Source organism: Corythoichthys intestinalis, chromosome 8 (assembly GCF_030265065.1).
Source record: "Corythoichthys intestinalis isolate RoL2023-P3 chromosome 8, ASM3026506v1, whole genome shotgun sequence".
NCBI classification, from domain to species: Eukaryota; Metazoa; Chordata; class Actinopteri; order Syngnathiformes; family Syngnathidae; genus Corythoichthys; species Corythoichthys intestinalis.
In genome coordinates this window covers 14,389,544-14,404,227 of record NC_080402.1, presented here as the reverse complement: position 1 = coordinate 14,404,227, position 14,684 = coordinate 14,389,544, and the positions used below count along the sequence as shown (strand labels likewise).

The 14,684-nt window shown below is 38.3% G+C and overlaps 1 protein-coding gene across 1 annotated transcript in view; it reads right to left on the bottom strand.

Annotated features, from left to right (window-relative positions):
* cusr (Copper-only SOD repeat protein) overlaps window positions 1-14,684 on the bottom strand; it is a 30,104-nt gene that overhangs the window by 9,327 nt on the left and 6,093 nt on the right. The window contains exons 2-5 of the mRNA XM_057844260.1: window positions 11,760-13,842; window positions 11,260-11,359; window positions 8,137-8,205; window positions 3,225-3,326 (exon numbers count right to left, since the gene is read on the bottom strand). Of these exons, the coding sequence (XP_057700243.1) occupies window positions 3,225-3,326; window positions 8,137-8,205; window positions 11,260-11,359; window positions 11,760-13,842 (2,354 nt within the window). The remainder of the gene's footprint in view (window positions 1-3,224; window positions 3,327-8,136; window positions 8,206-11,259; window positions 11,360-11,759; window positions 13,843-14,684) is intronic.

The following is a 14,684-nucleotide window of genomic DNA, read 5'->3' as shown; positions in this document are numbered from 1 at the left end:
GGTGCCATTAATACAGGTAACGAGCGGAGCCTCGTTAGACCTCATAAGACCTCGTTAGAAGTTAGACCTCTTTGACAGCCAGAAATCTTGTTTGTTTGTAGGTGACCAAATACTTATTTTCCACTGTAATTTGGAAATAAATTCTTTAAAAATCAAACAATGTGATTTTCTGTTTCTCCCCCCCCCTCCACATTGTCTCTCATGGTTGAGGTTTACCCATGTTGACAATTACAGGCCTGTCTAATCTTTTAAGTAAGAGAACTTGCATAATTGGTGGTTGACTAAATACTTATTTGCCCCACTGTATATGGGCATCACATTTTGGCTGACATAGGCAACAATATTAACATTTGGTATACACGTGTAGCCTACAGTACATGACCAAGAATATATGTCATCTACATGTATGCACCAGTCCACAGTTATACTTATACAAGTAAAGAATATTTCCCCCTAAGTATATGCAAAATAGCTGTTGTCTGACATTTTTATATGCCAATACCAATTTAGCCAATCAAATGTTCGTAATTTAGATTTTCCTGCCTACTCATCACGCATTGGCTACCCATTGTAGTATGTGCAGCTTTCGGATCAACCGGCTTTCATGGACCAAGAGAGTGAAGTGGACTTCATCAGTCTCAGATGCAGAAATGGCAGCGACAGAATGAATTAGGACAAACCATAAAAAAATGTGCCTATTTTCTTCTTTTTACCCGTTTCCAGTGGATGAGTATTCATGTAGTGTATGCACGTGGCGTAACTGACTGTTAGTCATATAGAGTACGCACTTGAAAGCATTGTCATTCATTGGGGGGGTTTAAATATCAACTTCTCTATTATGAAAGGTCTAAGAAATGTGCAATTTGGAAACAAAAGCTCTGTGTGGAACAGCCTTTCACATGAAGACCATTTACAATATACAAGGTGTTGTCTATTGTTTTAAACTGGGAGGACTGGCCTTGAATGTTCATGTTTCGGTGTCATTGATTCGCTGCCAGCCTCTCCCAGTCAAAACGGATTGGAAGTGTTGTTGAATGAGTGCCTTAAAACCAAAGTTTGGTAGAGAAGCCAACATTTTTACTGAAGTAATAATACACAAGTAAAAGTATCATCCAAAAATTTTTTTACCCAAAAAAGTATTCGGTAAAAAGAATACTCAAGTAAAGACTAATTGCTGATAGTTCTGATTTAAAAAAATTTTTTTTTAACAAAGGTATATTTTTCTCTCCAACACTACGTCATATATACAGTGAGGAGCAGACGTATTTGAACTTGTGATTTTGCAAGTTAACCACATAGAAAGTAGGTAGAGGTCTGAAATCAACAGTTGCAGCAATAGTTAGAAAATGGAAAAGGCTAAACATGACTGATAATCTACCTCGGACTGAGGCTCCATGTAAAATCTCTCCTCGTGGGGCATCACTCATGGTGAGAACAAGGAGGGCTCAGCCCAGAACTACATGACAGGAGCTGGTTAATGACCTGATAAGAGCTGGATGCACACTTTCAAGGCTACTTTCAGTAGAACACTACAGTACAATTGTTTAAAGTCATGCATCGCTCAGAGAGGTTCCCCTGTTGAAGCCAGTACATGTGAAGGCCTGTCTGAAGCTTGCCAGGGACCATCTGAATGATGCAGAGGGGTCATAGGAGAAAGTCGTGGTCAGATGAGACCAAAGTAGAACTTTTTGGTGCAGACTTTACTCGCCGTGTGTTTGAGGGAAAAGAAGGATGAGTACAATCCAAAGAACACCAGCCCCTCTGTGAAGTATGGGGGTGGAAACCTCATGCTTTGGGCCTGCTTTTTAGCAAAAAGGGACACGACGACTGTGCTGTATAAAGCAGAAGATGAATAGTGAAATGTATCTTCAGATTTCCAGCCATAATCTCCTTCCCTCAGTCAGAGACTTGAAGATGAGTCATGGCTGGATCTTCCAACATGACAATGATCCGAAGCACACAACCAAGCTGACCAAGGAGTGGCTGCATAAAAAGCATATCAATGTTCTGGAGTGGCCTAGTCAGTCTTCAGACCTTAATCCAATAGAAAATCTTTGGATGGAGCTGAAACTTCGCGTTTCTCAATGACAGCCACAAAAACCTGACAGATCTAGAGAAGATTTGTGTGGTGAAATGAGCCAAAATCCCTGTTTCCACATGTGAAAAACTGGTGAAGAACTACAGAAAGCATCTGATCTTTGTAATTGCAAACAAAGGCTTCTGCACTAAATATTAGCACCGATTTTCTCGGGTACAAGTACGTATGAACCCCAATAAATTACAATTATTGAAAAATCCTACAATGTGAGTTCAATTTTTTTCTTAGATTATCTCTGAGTGGAAGTGCATCTATGATTGAAATTTCAGACCTTTACCTATTTTCTAATTGGGTGAACTTGCAAAATCACAAGGGGTGCAACTACTTCTGCTCCTCACTGTATAAACAGTGATTATAATATTGTACTATAACTTATTACATGACTATATCAAGCCAAAAAAATAAAATAAATAAAATGCACAAAAATCACTGAATTCCAAAAAGGAACATCTACAGAAATGAAACATCACCCATCCAAAGAGCATGAGTGCCCTCTAGTAAAGAAAATGTTTCCCTGAAATTAAAGTGCTCATCTCTCTGGCTTTCCATGGTCTATCGGTGCCAAATAAAAACTGGGAAACCCTCTGACAAAGGCAGAAGTTTTCGCCGAAACATGTCAGGTAATTAAATCACTTACTATTGTCTGGGATAAAAGAAAAATACTGGGAGAGATTTTAAATCTGCACTTTCGGTTAATGCTGACAGCAGCGCTCTATGTGGCATAATTTATTTTTTTACGGCGTTTTAAAGATGCCATGTGATTGAACATGCCAGCGTGATCATAGGACTTCCAACTGCAAGCTTGAGTGTGGTGACGTGACTATTGTTACGTCTGATTGGTATAATGGAGTCATGTGATTATTGTTGCGATGTCTAATTGGTGAAACTGGTAGAGCCACTGTGCTGGCAAGCAAGCAGAGTAAAAGTTTTTCTTCACAAATCTACTCAAGTAAAATGTATGGCGTGGTAAAACTAGTCCTAGAAGTACATTTTTCTCAAAAATTTACTCAAGTAAAAAACTGAGTAAATGTAATGGGTTATTACCAACCTCTGCCTATAAAAGGTTGAATATGACAACAGCTATTACAATTTGAGCTGGATACGTGATTAAGATTTTGAAACTTACCCCTGATGTCATGTTAGAAGGATTATGGGCTGCCTGGTTACACTGCCTGTTTTCAATGGTGCTGACGAAATTATTTGTGATGAACAGAGATGCCTCTGTGTACTGCAAAGAGACATCAAAACAAAAAAGCCTCAGTTCATTGTCTTTATTTCCTCCCATTTCACACAAAGACAAAGACACCTAAGCTCAGTGATGAGCAACATACTTTTGCAATCATTTAGAAATGCAAACAACTTTCTTGCTTAATCTGGATGACTAGCACCTGTCATTTACATTGCATGGTTGAGTGCAGATATGGGTCGAGTAATTTTTTCGTTTCTGTCATGTCATCTTATCTCTTGGTTATACCGCTTTCGGTTCAGTCACGCAGATACTTGAACTATCGAGCTCTATGTACAATAAATAAATACCTCATGACTAAATACCTCGCATATATTATCAACTATTCTACACCCTTTCCCGGAATCCACAGTAATCTGAGGCTTGTATGCTCTCCATCTTATTGAATGCTGAAAAACATACAACATCCTGTAGAATAATAAAATACCAATCCAATCAATACATACTGTATACAAATTAAATATGGCGGAAAACACAGACAAGACTGAAAAAGCCGTTTCTTCTCTTGCACTCTTTAAAAAAAAACTGCTGTAATTTAAGCCAAAAGAACTTGTGTTTGATAGAACAATATGTCTATATGCTGCCATAGCAGATTCATGGTGCATTATGCCCCCGAACCATTTTTAATTTGTCCGTTTTACCCCGGAAACCCCCCATTTACAGACGTCGCGCAAACGCTTTTGTTTCAACCCAACCATAAAACAAAGGTAATTCATTATATTTATTATTCGAAATTTCTGTCATTTTTAGCTTAGAATCATTTATTGATATCTAATTTAAAAAAAAAAAAAAATATATTCACTCGCATATTTTAAACTTTTAAACAAATTACGTCTCAATGAAAAAAAATAGCATTTAAAAAAAGTCACGGATATCTACCTCATAACTATCGCTTAATTGTATTTTTTTTGTTACTGTAGCATTTTCTCCGATATGTTAGATGATAAATAATCGATCTAAATGAAGAAAAAATGGGAAAAAAAAATATTTACCCTTTAAAAGGGTAAATATATGAAAAAGAAAATCTCGACCACTCCTTGATGTCTGCGATTTCTGCATCGCGACCCTTGTTATATTACCATGTTTCACCCATAAAATCCCCCCAAACTCAAGCCGTGGCCATTCACAATTGTGTCTTGTCACTCAGTGATACATGCTACATGGAGTTTTTAGATCGAAACAAGGTAAGTACGCGATAATATCTTGTTAAAGTCATGGCGTCTTTAATTCTGCTCTCGCGTGCTCTCATCTCCAGATAGGGCTTTGCTGTTAAAAAATAAATCAATAAATGCCCTCCTGTTTAAAATTTTTCTTCCCCCAGAAAATTGAGATTTTAAACTTTCCAATGACGTATCACACATGCAATTTTGAAAGTTAGCCAAATTGGGGGTCTCAGAGCGGAACTTCAAGTCACCTGAATGTTTTCTGCCATATACAAAGCAAGCCAGACACTATGGTCGATACTTGTTACTTGTGCCATAAAAAAAAATTAAAAGATGTCAAACTTTTAGGATCCTATCATTTCCATAACAAAATGTTTTACTAAGCCTTGGAATTAAAAGGCACTACTGTATATATAGTCTAACATTATGATTGTATAAAATAGTTCATTACCTGGAATATTTAAGTTAAACCGAACATAAAAAAAAAGGAAATGCTGTGGTGTACATGCCTACCCATTTGGCCAAGGATGTAGGTTTGCGTAGGGACGGTAGGGATATAACACTAGCAACTTTTCAGGATGCTCAAATTGTCCCCATCAACTTTTAAGCAACCTTATATGCATGATATAATAAGTTCAGTTATATAGGTCATTTAGATTATTTTCTCATATGTTGCAACGATAGAATTGACCCTACCATTATTAAGTATTTTCCTGGTGTTCAAACTTACGTTTACCCCTTTTCACTAGCTGAATGTGCCGGTCTAATTACCACGACCCCGCCCCCCACCCCCGCGAAGGCACATTTGATTGGCTAATGACTTGACCCAACCCTTACACACACACACACACACACGCACGCAGCCACGACAGAGATCCATGTCGACAACATGCTGCCTTGTGTTTTTTTTCGACCAGCTGCAGGCACTTTAAGTACTTTAAAAAGACGCCAGTGTTGTGGAGGTGGGAAACACCACTAATTTCCAACCTGCATCAGAGTTAGCATAACATTAAACTGAATAAGGTTGCTAACCAGCAAAACTCGAGTAAGAAGCTGCTTATAGAGAAGTGTCCTTCTGGTTGTTTTCTACTGTTAATGTTAATTAAACTGTGAGAAACGTAGTGAAGTCTGCTGGAAACTATAGAACTAGAAAAAAGTGAGTAAGAAGCTGCTTAGTGAGAAAAGGGTGTTGCATAACCTCATATGTTGCTCACACAACACAATCACAATTAACTATGTACATAATTTCTTCCTTTTTTGTTCATATTCGTGAGAAATGTAACCTTTCCGAGCAAAAAGTGTACATGCAGGTTATGCTGTTTATCATCCCTACCAATGTTGAGACCAAACCTACGCCCTTGCTTAACACCACTCAACATTGTCAAAAATATAAATTGAGCCTTACTTCAGCTAAAACACGATTCCATTTGCCACAAGCACAGCTAACCGCAAAAAAAAAAAAAAAAAAAAACTTTTTGCCTTGACTATAGTTAATGTAGGATTATTAAAAATGTGTCTGCATAGGCCGCAAATAATATTTTTAAATACATAATGTAGAAAATACATACATTTTAAATAAATGCAAGTACTCATAAGCCAATCAAACGTGTGTTTGAGGGGTGGAAAAAAAAATGGACCCGCACATTCAGCAAGTGAAAAGGAGTAAATGTAAGTTTAAACATAATGAAAATAACTTAATAATGGTAGGGTCAATTCTATCCTTACAACATATGGGAAGACAATTTAAATTACCTACATAACTGAACTCAATATATAATGCAAATAAGTTTGTTTAGTTGGTGGGGACGATTTGAGCATCCTGGAAAGTTTGTAGTTACGTCCCTACAGTCCCTATGTAAAACTACGCCCTTGCATTCGACAATGTCCTATCTCCTTTTCTGTTTAAAATCCTTGATTGCACACAACAGGTTACCTACCCGTATTTTACCTTAAATTATTTTTCCTGAGTTCTTATCTCAGGAAAGAAACGTCGCCCTTGTGATGTTTTTCTTAGCAATCATCATTGTTGTTATGGTAGACTAAACCCTTGGTATTTACACCTGTCATTATGTAGGTCAATAATTCCTCACCAAAACTTTCATTTCTACCAAATGTTATCTTGATCAAATCGCTGTCGGCTTGATCTTTGTTTCGGTTACGCTAACGTATATTGTCATGTTGCTGTCATTCGCAAATATGCTACATCAGATTCTCTCGCTGCGAGGTCCGTGAGAAATCGTACAAAAAGATAAGACACTACAAGTATGTTATGCTGCTAACTCAAGTCATACTTGTAAATGCCAAACGTTGAAAGTCGTACTCCACAAATATTTCAATAAATCTCCTTGGTGAGTCATTGCACATGCATTGCACAACAATGGCCTACTTTTATGGGTTTTGATGTCTTCATTATATTATTTTACATTTAGTATCATTAGATATTTATATTTTTTTTGCAGACAGATTTAGTCTCCGAAAAATAAAAGTCTTAGGGTCGACAGTTTAAAAAAATATTCAATCAAAATAATAATAATAATTATATACTATCTGAATGGTTTCTAAATGAAAATAAAAGTTGAGAAACACGAACTCAGTCCAACAACACACTCAACCATTGAACAAATTTTTAACAATTAAAATCTAAATAAATCTTCTTGGAATGTGTCACTACAAAGAGGTAGGCAAATATGCTACACGCACATTTTTAGTATGCAAATAATTTAGGGCTGTCAAACAATTAAAATTTTAAATCGCAATTCAAACCATCTATAAAATATGCCATACTTTTCTGTAAATTATTGTTGGAATGGAAAGATATGACAAGATGGATATATACATTCAACATACGGTACATAAGGACTGTATTTTTTTATTATAACAAGATGGCATTAACATTATTAACATTCTGTTTGAGCGATCCATGGAAAGAAAGACTTGTAGTTCTTAAAAGATAAATGTTAGTACAAGTTATAGAAATTTTATATTAAAAGCCCTCTTAATGTTTTCGTGTGAATAAAATTTGTAAAAAAAATAGTAGCCCGCCATTGTTGATGTCAATAATTACTTACACCAATGCTCATGGGTGCTGAAGCCTATAAAATCAGTCGCACCTAAGCGCCAGCAGAGGCCGGCAAAACTCCATAAAACACGATTAACAAGTGGGCATTTCACTGTACTGTCATTTAAATCTGAGCGGGGCATGTGTGTTAACTGCGTCAAATATTTTAATGTGATTAATTTAAAAAATTAATTAACGCCCGTGAACACGATAATTTTGACAGGTAATTATTACCGCAGGTAACATATACAGTATCTCCCTATATAGCTCCTATATCTCTTTAGTAATGCCAGATTTTTCTGGTTAAAGTTGCATTACTGATTCAATTCATGAACTTTAGTAAAGGTTTATTTTTTTAACAATGTGCAGTATGCAACACTGGCCAAGTACTCCACCTGTTTGTATAGCTTGTGCTACTAGTACACATAAAGTATGTCTAGAATGAATACGTAACAGGTAAATTATATTCCCTCATTAAAATACTTATTAAATAAGTGCTATTTTAAATGACTTGTACGGTAATGACAAGAACAAACCACAACATAAACACATGTATGCAATTGATGCTTACATTTACAGATTGTAGTATCACCCCCACAGTGGTATCACTGGTACTTCCATCAGGATACGTTTGCTGGAACTGGAAGAGATAAAATGTTTGGCATTCATCGCTTATTAGGCATTGAAAAGCAGTGCTAAATCTATGCTCTGAAAACGGTTTTTAAAAATGTGTCTTAATGTGTTTGATTTTCTCCAAACCATCGTCTCACATGGATTACTACTAATTTGTTTGCTCTTTTCCATAGATGTTGCAGGGCTCAGCATGGTGCACCTGGAGGATGCCTGACAGACACAGATGTCCTCCTTTTGAGCGTCATCGTAAACAGGTCATGTAGGTTTGTTCCGCCAGAAGACTGATGCCAAGTTAAACTAATGATCTTGAGCCCTCCTCTGTGCAAGCTACTGTACCAACTATGTAAAATCTGAACCATCATAAAAAAATGATCAGAGATGACTCGCATAATTTCATTTGTCCGATGTGTATTAGTGGATAAAAACGTAAATAATAGCCAAAATATCCCAGAAATATGCAAGATAGTCAGCAGACATTTTCAAATACGTGTACTATTTTAGCCAATCAAATGCTAGTATCTCAGATTGTCTCGCCTATTCGTCACTGTGCTATGGGCGGTCAATGGCCTATACATGCTTTAATGGACCAAGGAAGTGAAGCAGGCTTTGTCAGAGTTTCAAACGGAGAAAGCAGAAAGAGACATGTTGCACAGGTACAGAAACAATATGGATTATACGCCTATTTCTTAGCTACTTTTTACTCGTTTCCAGTTTATGAGCCGGATGCCCATGGCACATTATCTATATTTAAACATTATTTTCTCAGTTATCATAGTTCTAAGAAATTTGTGATTTGTATACAGTGATCCCTCATTTTTCGCGGTTAATAGGGACCAGAACCCGCCACAATAAGTGAAAAACCACGAAGTACTGCCCCCCGCCCTAAAAAATATATTTTTTTGTGTTCAGTGTATTTAGATTTATCATGTAAAGAGATATATATAAGAAATGTTTTTTCACTTTTTTTCCCCCCCAAAGTATAATTTAAAAAAGTGTATATACAGTGTTGGCCCGAATATAAGACGGCCCTGATTATAAGACGACCCCCTCTTTTTCAAGACTCAAGTTTGAAAAAAAACTTTCAACACCAATTTTTATACAGAAAATAATTACAGTATATCCGTATCAAATGATTATAACAATATATTTGAGAGAAAAAGCATGTTATTTTGCCTCATTCAAATCTTAATATCTGATTTAAATATGTAAACTAAAGTGCAATCACATTCGTAAATGAATGGCTTCTGGTTTTTGAAATGTAAATAAACCAATCTTTGTGATAAAAAAACAAAATTGCAATAACTGCATTAACCATCAAAGTGAAGTTAACTGTTTTCTTGAAACAAATCTGAATAAGGAAAAACATTGCAATAAAATAATGCAAACTGGTTAAACTTGAGAGTAGCTGATAGTTGTCATGACAGAACATCGCTTCGATTATATCTGGCGCCATCTAGTGTCGTGAATGGGTATAACGTCTAGACCGCGAATATAAGACGACCCCCACTTTTTGCAGTCTTATTTCAATGCCAAAAACACTGTCTTATATTCGGGCCAATACGGTATATATTTTAATAAATGGTTAAGCAGTTTTAAACAGTCTAGTTTAGTGTCCCACCAAATTATTTTTAAACAAGTAGAAAAATGCTTGTCCATATTCAGTGCTTCATTGAGTGAATCCACTCAAATCTGCTCAAGCTGCTCACTTACAATGAGTTGCCACAGCAACTGTTTGACAAGTTAAACGATGATTCACTCATGTCGCGCTTTGATGTTTCGACTTCCAAGAAGTCTATGGCAATATCAAACCTTGATGTGTCAGTCATCGTTAATTTTAATAAGGAACTCCAGTGCACTGCCTGTACAAGAAAAGCTGCAGGAGCGAGAGAGAGACTACGTGATCGGATCAGCTATATAAAATATTGCATTTATTATTATTTATTTTTTTTTAATTGAAAAAAATCCGCGATTGACTGAGGGCGTGAATTAGCGAGGGATCACTACCGTATTTTTCGGACTATAAGTCGCCGTTTTTTTGTTTTTTTTTTCTCTCCATAGTTTGGCTGGGGATGAGACAAACTCAGGAGCGACTTATGTGTGAAATTATCAACAAATTATGATATCATTTCACATGTTTTTGTGTTTCGGAGTGACACTGATGGTTTGGTAAATTTGTTTGCATGTTCTTATGCTATAGTTATCTGAATAACTTAAAAGCTATGTCCACGTTCGCGTTCTGCCTTTGGCAATGTGTGTTCAATTGTATTATTGACTTTTTTATACTGAAATGCATGCTTTTAGTTTGTGGCGCTTTCACGCCCACGTGGGGTCGCGTTCGCACTTGTTTATGCGAAGAAGAGCGCTCACACGCCAGAGGACGACGGACAGCTACGCATAGTCTCTGAGTGGGCGAGATGCTTTTAAAATATCTCTACAGAGGCAACGCCTGTTTGGATCATCTTTTTTGTTATTGTTGCATGTTTTCCACCCGCGTTCGGACACTTAGAGCCAGTTGTGTGGTTGCCTGAACGATGTGCTAATTCTAGCGAATGCATGCTAACCGTTTGTGTCATTGCTGTAATAGCACCCAATTATCATTTCTTTACGTTGATGCGAACCTGTTTGGTATCGAGTACAAAGTTGATTCAGCAAATTATACGGACGTCCAGCATAGTCATTTAGGAGTTTAGCTCGCTGTATAGCCAGGACTGAGCCGTAGCGTCCTGGTGAGGACAGTATATTCGCATTTCGTTGTTCATGCACTGTACACTTATTCAGCATGTTGTTCTCTATTGTATTTTTAGATTAAATTGCCTTTCAAGATGACATATCTGTTCTATGTGTTGGATTTTATCAAGTAAATCTCCCCCAAAAATGCGACTTATACTCAGGTGCGACTTATATATATGTTTTTTTCTCCTCGTTGGGCATTTTATGGCTGGTGCGACTCATACTTAGGTGCGACTTCTAGTCCGAAAAATATGGTATATTTAGATTATCTGAGAAACTTTTGAGATGAAGATCATTTTACTAGGTCTCGTCTTTTTCTTTAAACACTTACCAGCCTGACTTCCCCATTCAAAGAGCCACTAAACACAGCCCTGGCAATGGTCCATAGTCCATCTGGATTTCTTTCAGGAATTATGTCAGCACATTGCTTTCTGTGAAGAGGTGCAAGTACATGCATAAAAATGAATGACAGAAGCCATGTATTTGCATACATAAGGCTTTGATTGACTCAGTAAAAAGATCTCAAAACAGATCTGTTGCAGAGTAACTGTCTACACCCGAGACAATCTTCAAACGTCAGATCCATTTCTCTCTAAGTAGGTTAACCTTTGTGGTAAACCTGCAAACCTAGCAATTACAACTTGGACAGAATCCAGAATGCTCTTTCAGCACTCTGTGGTTTCTTTCATGACTATGACGTTCATGTATGCCAACATTCTAGAGAATCATCTATCACTTGCAATAGTTTTTTTAGTGCCTCATGTACAACTGCTTTTAAATGATTCCTTAACTATTAATTCAAATAATATGGTGCCGTTAACGGATACTCACCTTGAGCCGTTGGGGTAGTGAACCACCACAGATCTTCCCACGATGCTGTGAGGCCCCGTTAATGGTAGGTTACTGTCTATATACATCTCCTGTAATTGATTGAGGTCAGTCAGGAACCCAAATTTCCCACTAATATCACCTATCTCATATTGGTCAACGGTGCCATTTCCAGGAGCAGGAGACTGTGATATGTTGACAGACAGTGGGTTGTAGTGCCCCCCAATGTTTGCAGCTGAGCAGGGTACTGTGCTGTTTGGTTTGATGGGCAAGACGTGAACATGGTAGCCAGCAGCCATGGCGTTCAAGTTAGACAAGGACACAGTTATTTTTGTGGGGCCATTTGGGACAGCTCGGTTAAACTGAATTCCTCCGGTTGAGACGGTGGGGCCAAACCAGGATCCAAGGCGTGCTGTGACTACACGCACCATTGTAATATTTGCACACGCGATCCTTGGTCCTCCACCGTTCTGCTGATGTACGACCACAGAACGACCAATAATGCCAGTTCCTTGCAGCCAGGAAGTGACATCCGTGAAGAAACTTTTGGATTCCACTCCACCAACTGTGGCGCTGAGGTCAAGGGCCCTATGTTTATTGGCAAAGTCCCCAACTTCACAGGCTACAGGAGTGGATGGCCCACAATGGAGAGCATAACTGATGTCTTGTGTGTCAATTCCGGCAGGGTTCCAATGGCCTCCTGTTGTGCTACAGCGCATCTCATCATCATCTCTCTCTGAGCTGATGGGGTAGACGTGGATATGCCAGTTGTGATTCATGGTTGAAACCATTGCAGGGTTTCCATACGACAAATCCACAAAGGTGGAGACGTCAGAAAGAGGGTTGTCCTTTAGCTGTGTAAACCACATGTCACCTACCAATGGGCTCGTAAACCTGGCTCTGGCGACAATTACTTCTCCAGGATAGCCAATACTGGCGCAGACATACCTGGCACCGTCTGTTAGGTGAATCAAAACTGACCGACCTACAATGCTGTTTTGTCCAAAAAGGGGGAGGTTGAAATCTCGGAAAGTCATAGTCGCCGTGTCTTTGGATGCAAGGGACATATGCTTTGAACTGAGGTCGCCAACCTCGTACATGTCATGCGTTTCTCCAGGCCCTGTGGGGTATGTTGGGGCGCTTGTATCAATGCCAAATGGATTCCAATGGCCACCTATATTGTCGTTTGAACAAAGATTTGACACTGAAGTTCTGCCTGAAGGAACAGGGAAATTGTGGACATGATAAGGGCCAACCATGCTCCGCAAGTTATTCAAATTGAGCTGCAATTCTGTTTGGTCAAAAGGGGAAGCCTGGCGGAAGCGGATGTATCCATCTATCCCTTTCATATCAAAAGTCGCATTCACTTGTTTCTCTGGCACTTGATAAATTTTAGCACATAAAAAGGTCGAATTCAGGTCAAGGATGAGAAAGGTTGTCAGTGTGTTGTAGTTATCTATCTCCAGACGTGATTTCCCAGGTTGCAAAGGCGTTCCAATGGTGATTTCACCCAGATTTCTTAAAGCCGAGGCATCTAAACTACCAAGGAGAACATTGCAGCTCGTGGCTGAACTTTCTGAGCTAAACAGCGTCATGGTGGTCGAGGATGCATTGACTTGACCATTTGTAACAAGATCGATCAGGAGCCGTGAGTTGGTATCTCCCTCGTTGCGACGGATATAAACATTGCCTGCGATTTCTTCAGTGAACCTAGCCTGACTTGTCAAGACCGTCTCATTGCGACTTATAACTGTGCATACAGTAGTGTCGTTACATGTCTGTATAGACATTGAGAGGTCATCCAGGAATGAGCGCTGTTCAAAAAGACTTGACAAATCAACGTTAGCACCAGATTCGGGATCAGCAGTAAATGTGAAAACACTAGATCCAATGTTTGCCTCAACGCATGGTTCACGAAAGTGCCCATACATGACTGGAAACTCTGTGATGGAAAAGGTTAAGGGACCACATGATCCGGCACCAGAAACACTTATTGTAGCAGTCTGGCTTATGGAGTCAAGTTGGACTTGACCCATGACTCCACCCATGTTGAATGGTGCTGTAAACTCAGTACAGGAGATGGAACCTAAAAAAAACAAAAACAAAAAAAAAACACTCACACAAAAAGAATTGGAAGGGGAATATAATAGAATTACAGAGTCTCAAAAAAGTATTAAAAAGAACAGCTCAGAAAATTAGTCTTTTCTCACTAGGTTTTGTTTTTTTTTACAAGCCAAATAATGTACCAGTAATATTTTGTTAAGCAAGAGTGAAAATATGTGTTGTGCGGGTGTTTCTTATTAGCATAAATAACACTGCGACTGTCGGTTTAGATGCATTCAGATTGCCGGAGCAATCTATGATCTTATCGTACAGCAGTCCTTCTCATTTACTTTCTGTTACAGACACAAACGTTTCGTGCACCACCCAAACTCTCTGCCGCCACTGTAAAAAAGGCTATGTATATATATATATATATTATACATACACAGTGATCCCTCGCTACTTCGCACATCAAACTTCGCGCCCTCAGTCTGTCACAGATTTTTTTTTTCCCAATTAAAAAAATAAAATATAATGATAAAATAAAAAAAAATACAGATGAGCTGTTCCGAGCCGATCGCGTAGTCTCCCTCTCCCTCCCTCCCTCTCCCTGCTCTTTGTTGGTCAGGCAGTGAGTACACTGTAGTTGCTTATTAAGGTAAACGATGATTGACATACTTTTTTTTTTTTTTTTTTTTTTTTAAACCTGTCCTGTTCAGCTGTTTGACACCGAGAATGGAAGTTAAGTGCCCGGCTGAACAGTTCTTATGTTTCACATTAAGATTATGACATATTCCCATTGTGATCATTCAACATACCTCGTTTATTATGACAAACAAGCGAACAGGAAGGGGTTATGGGGGAACAGAAGAAAAATGATTGACA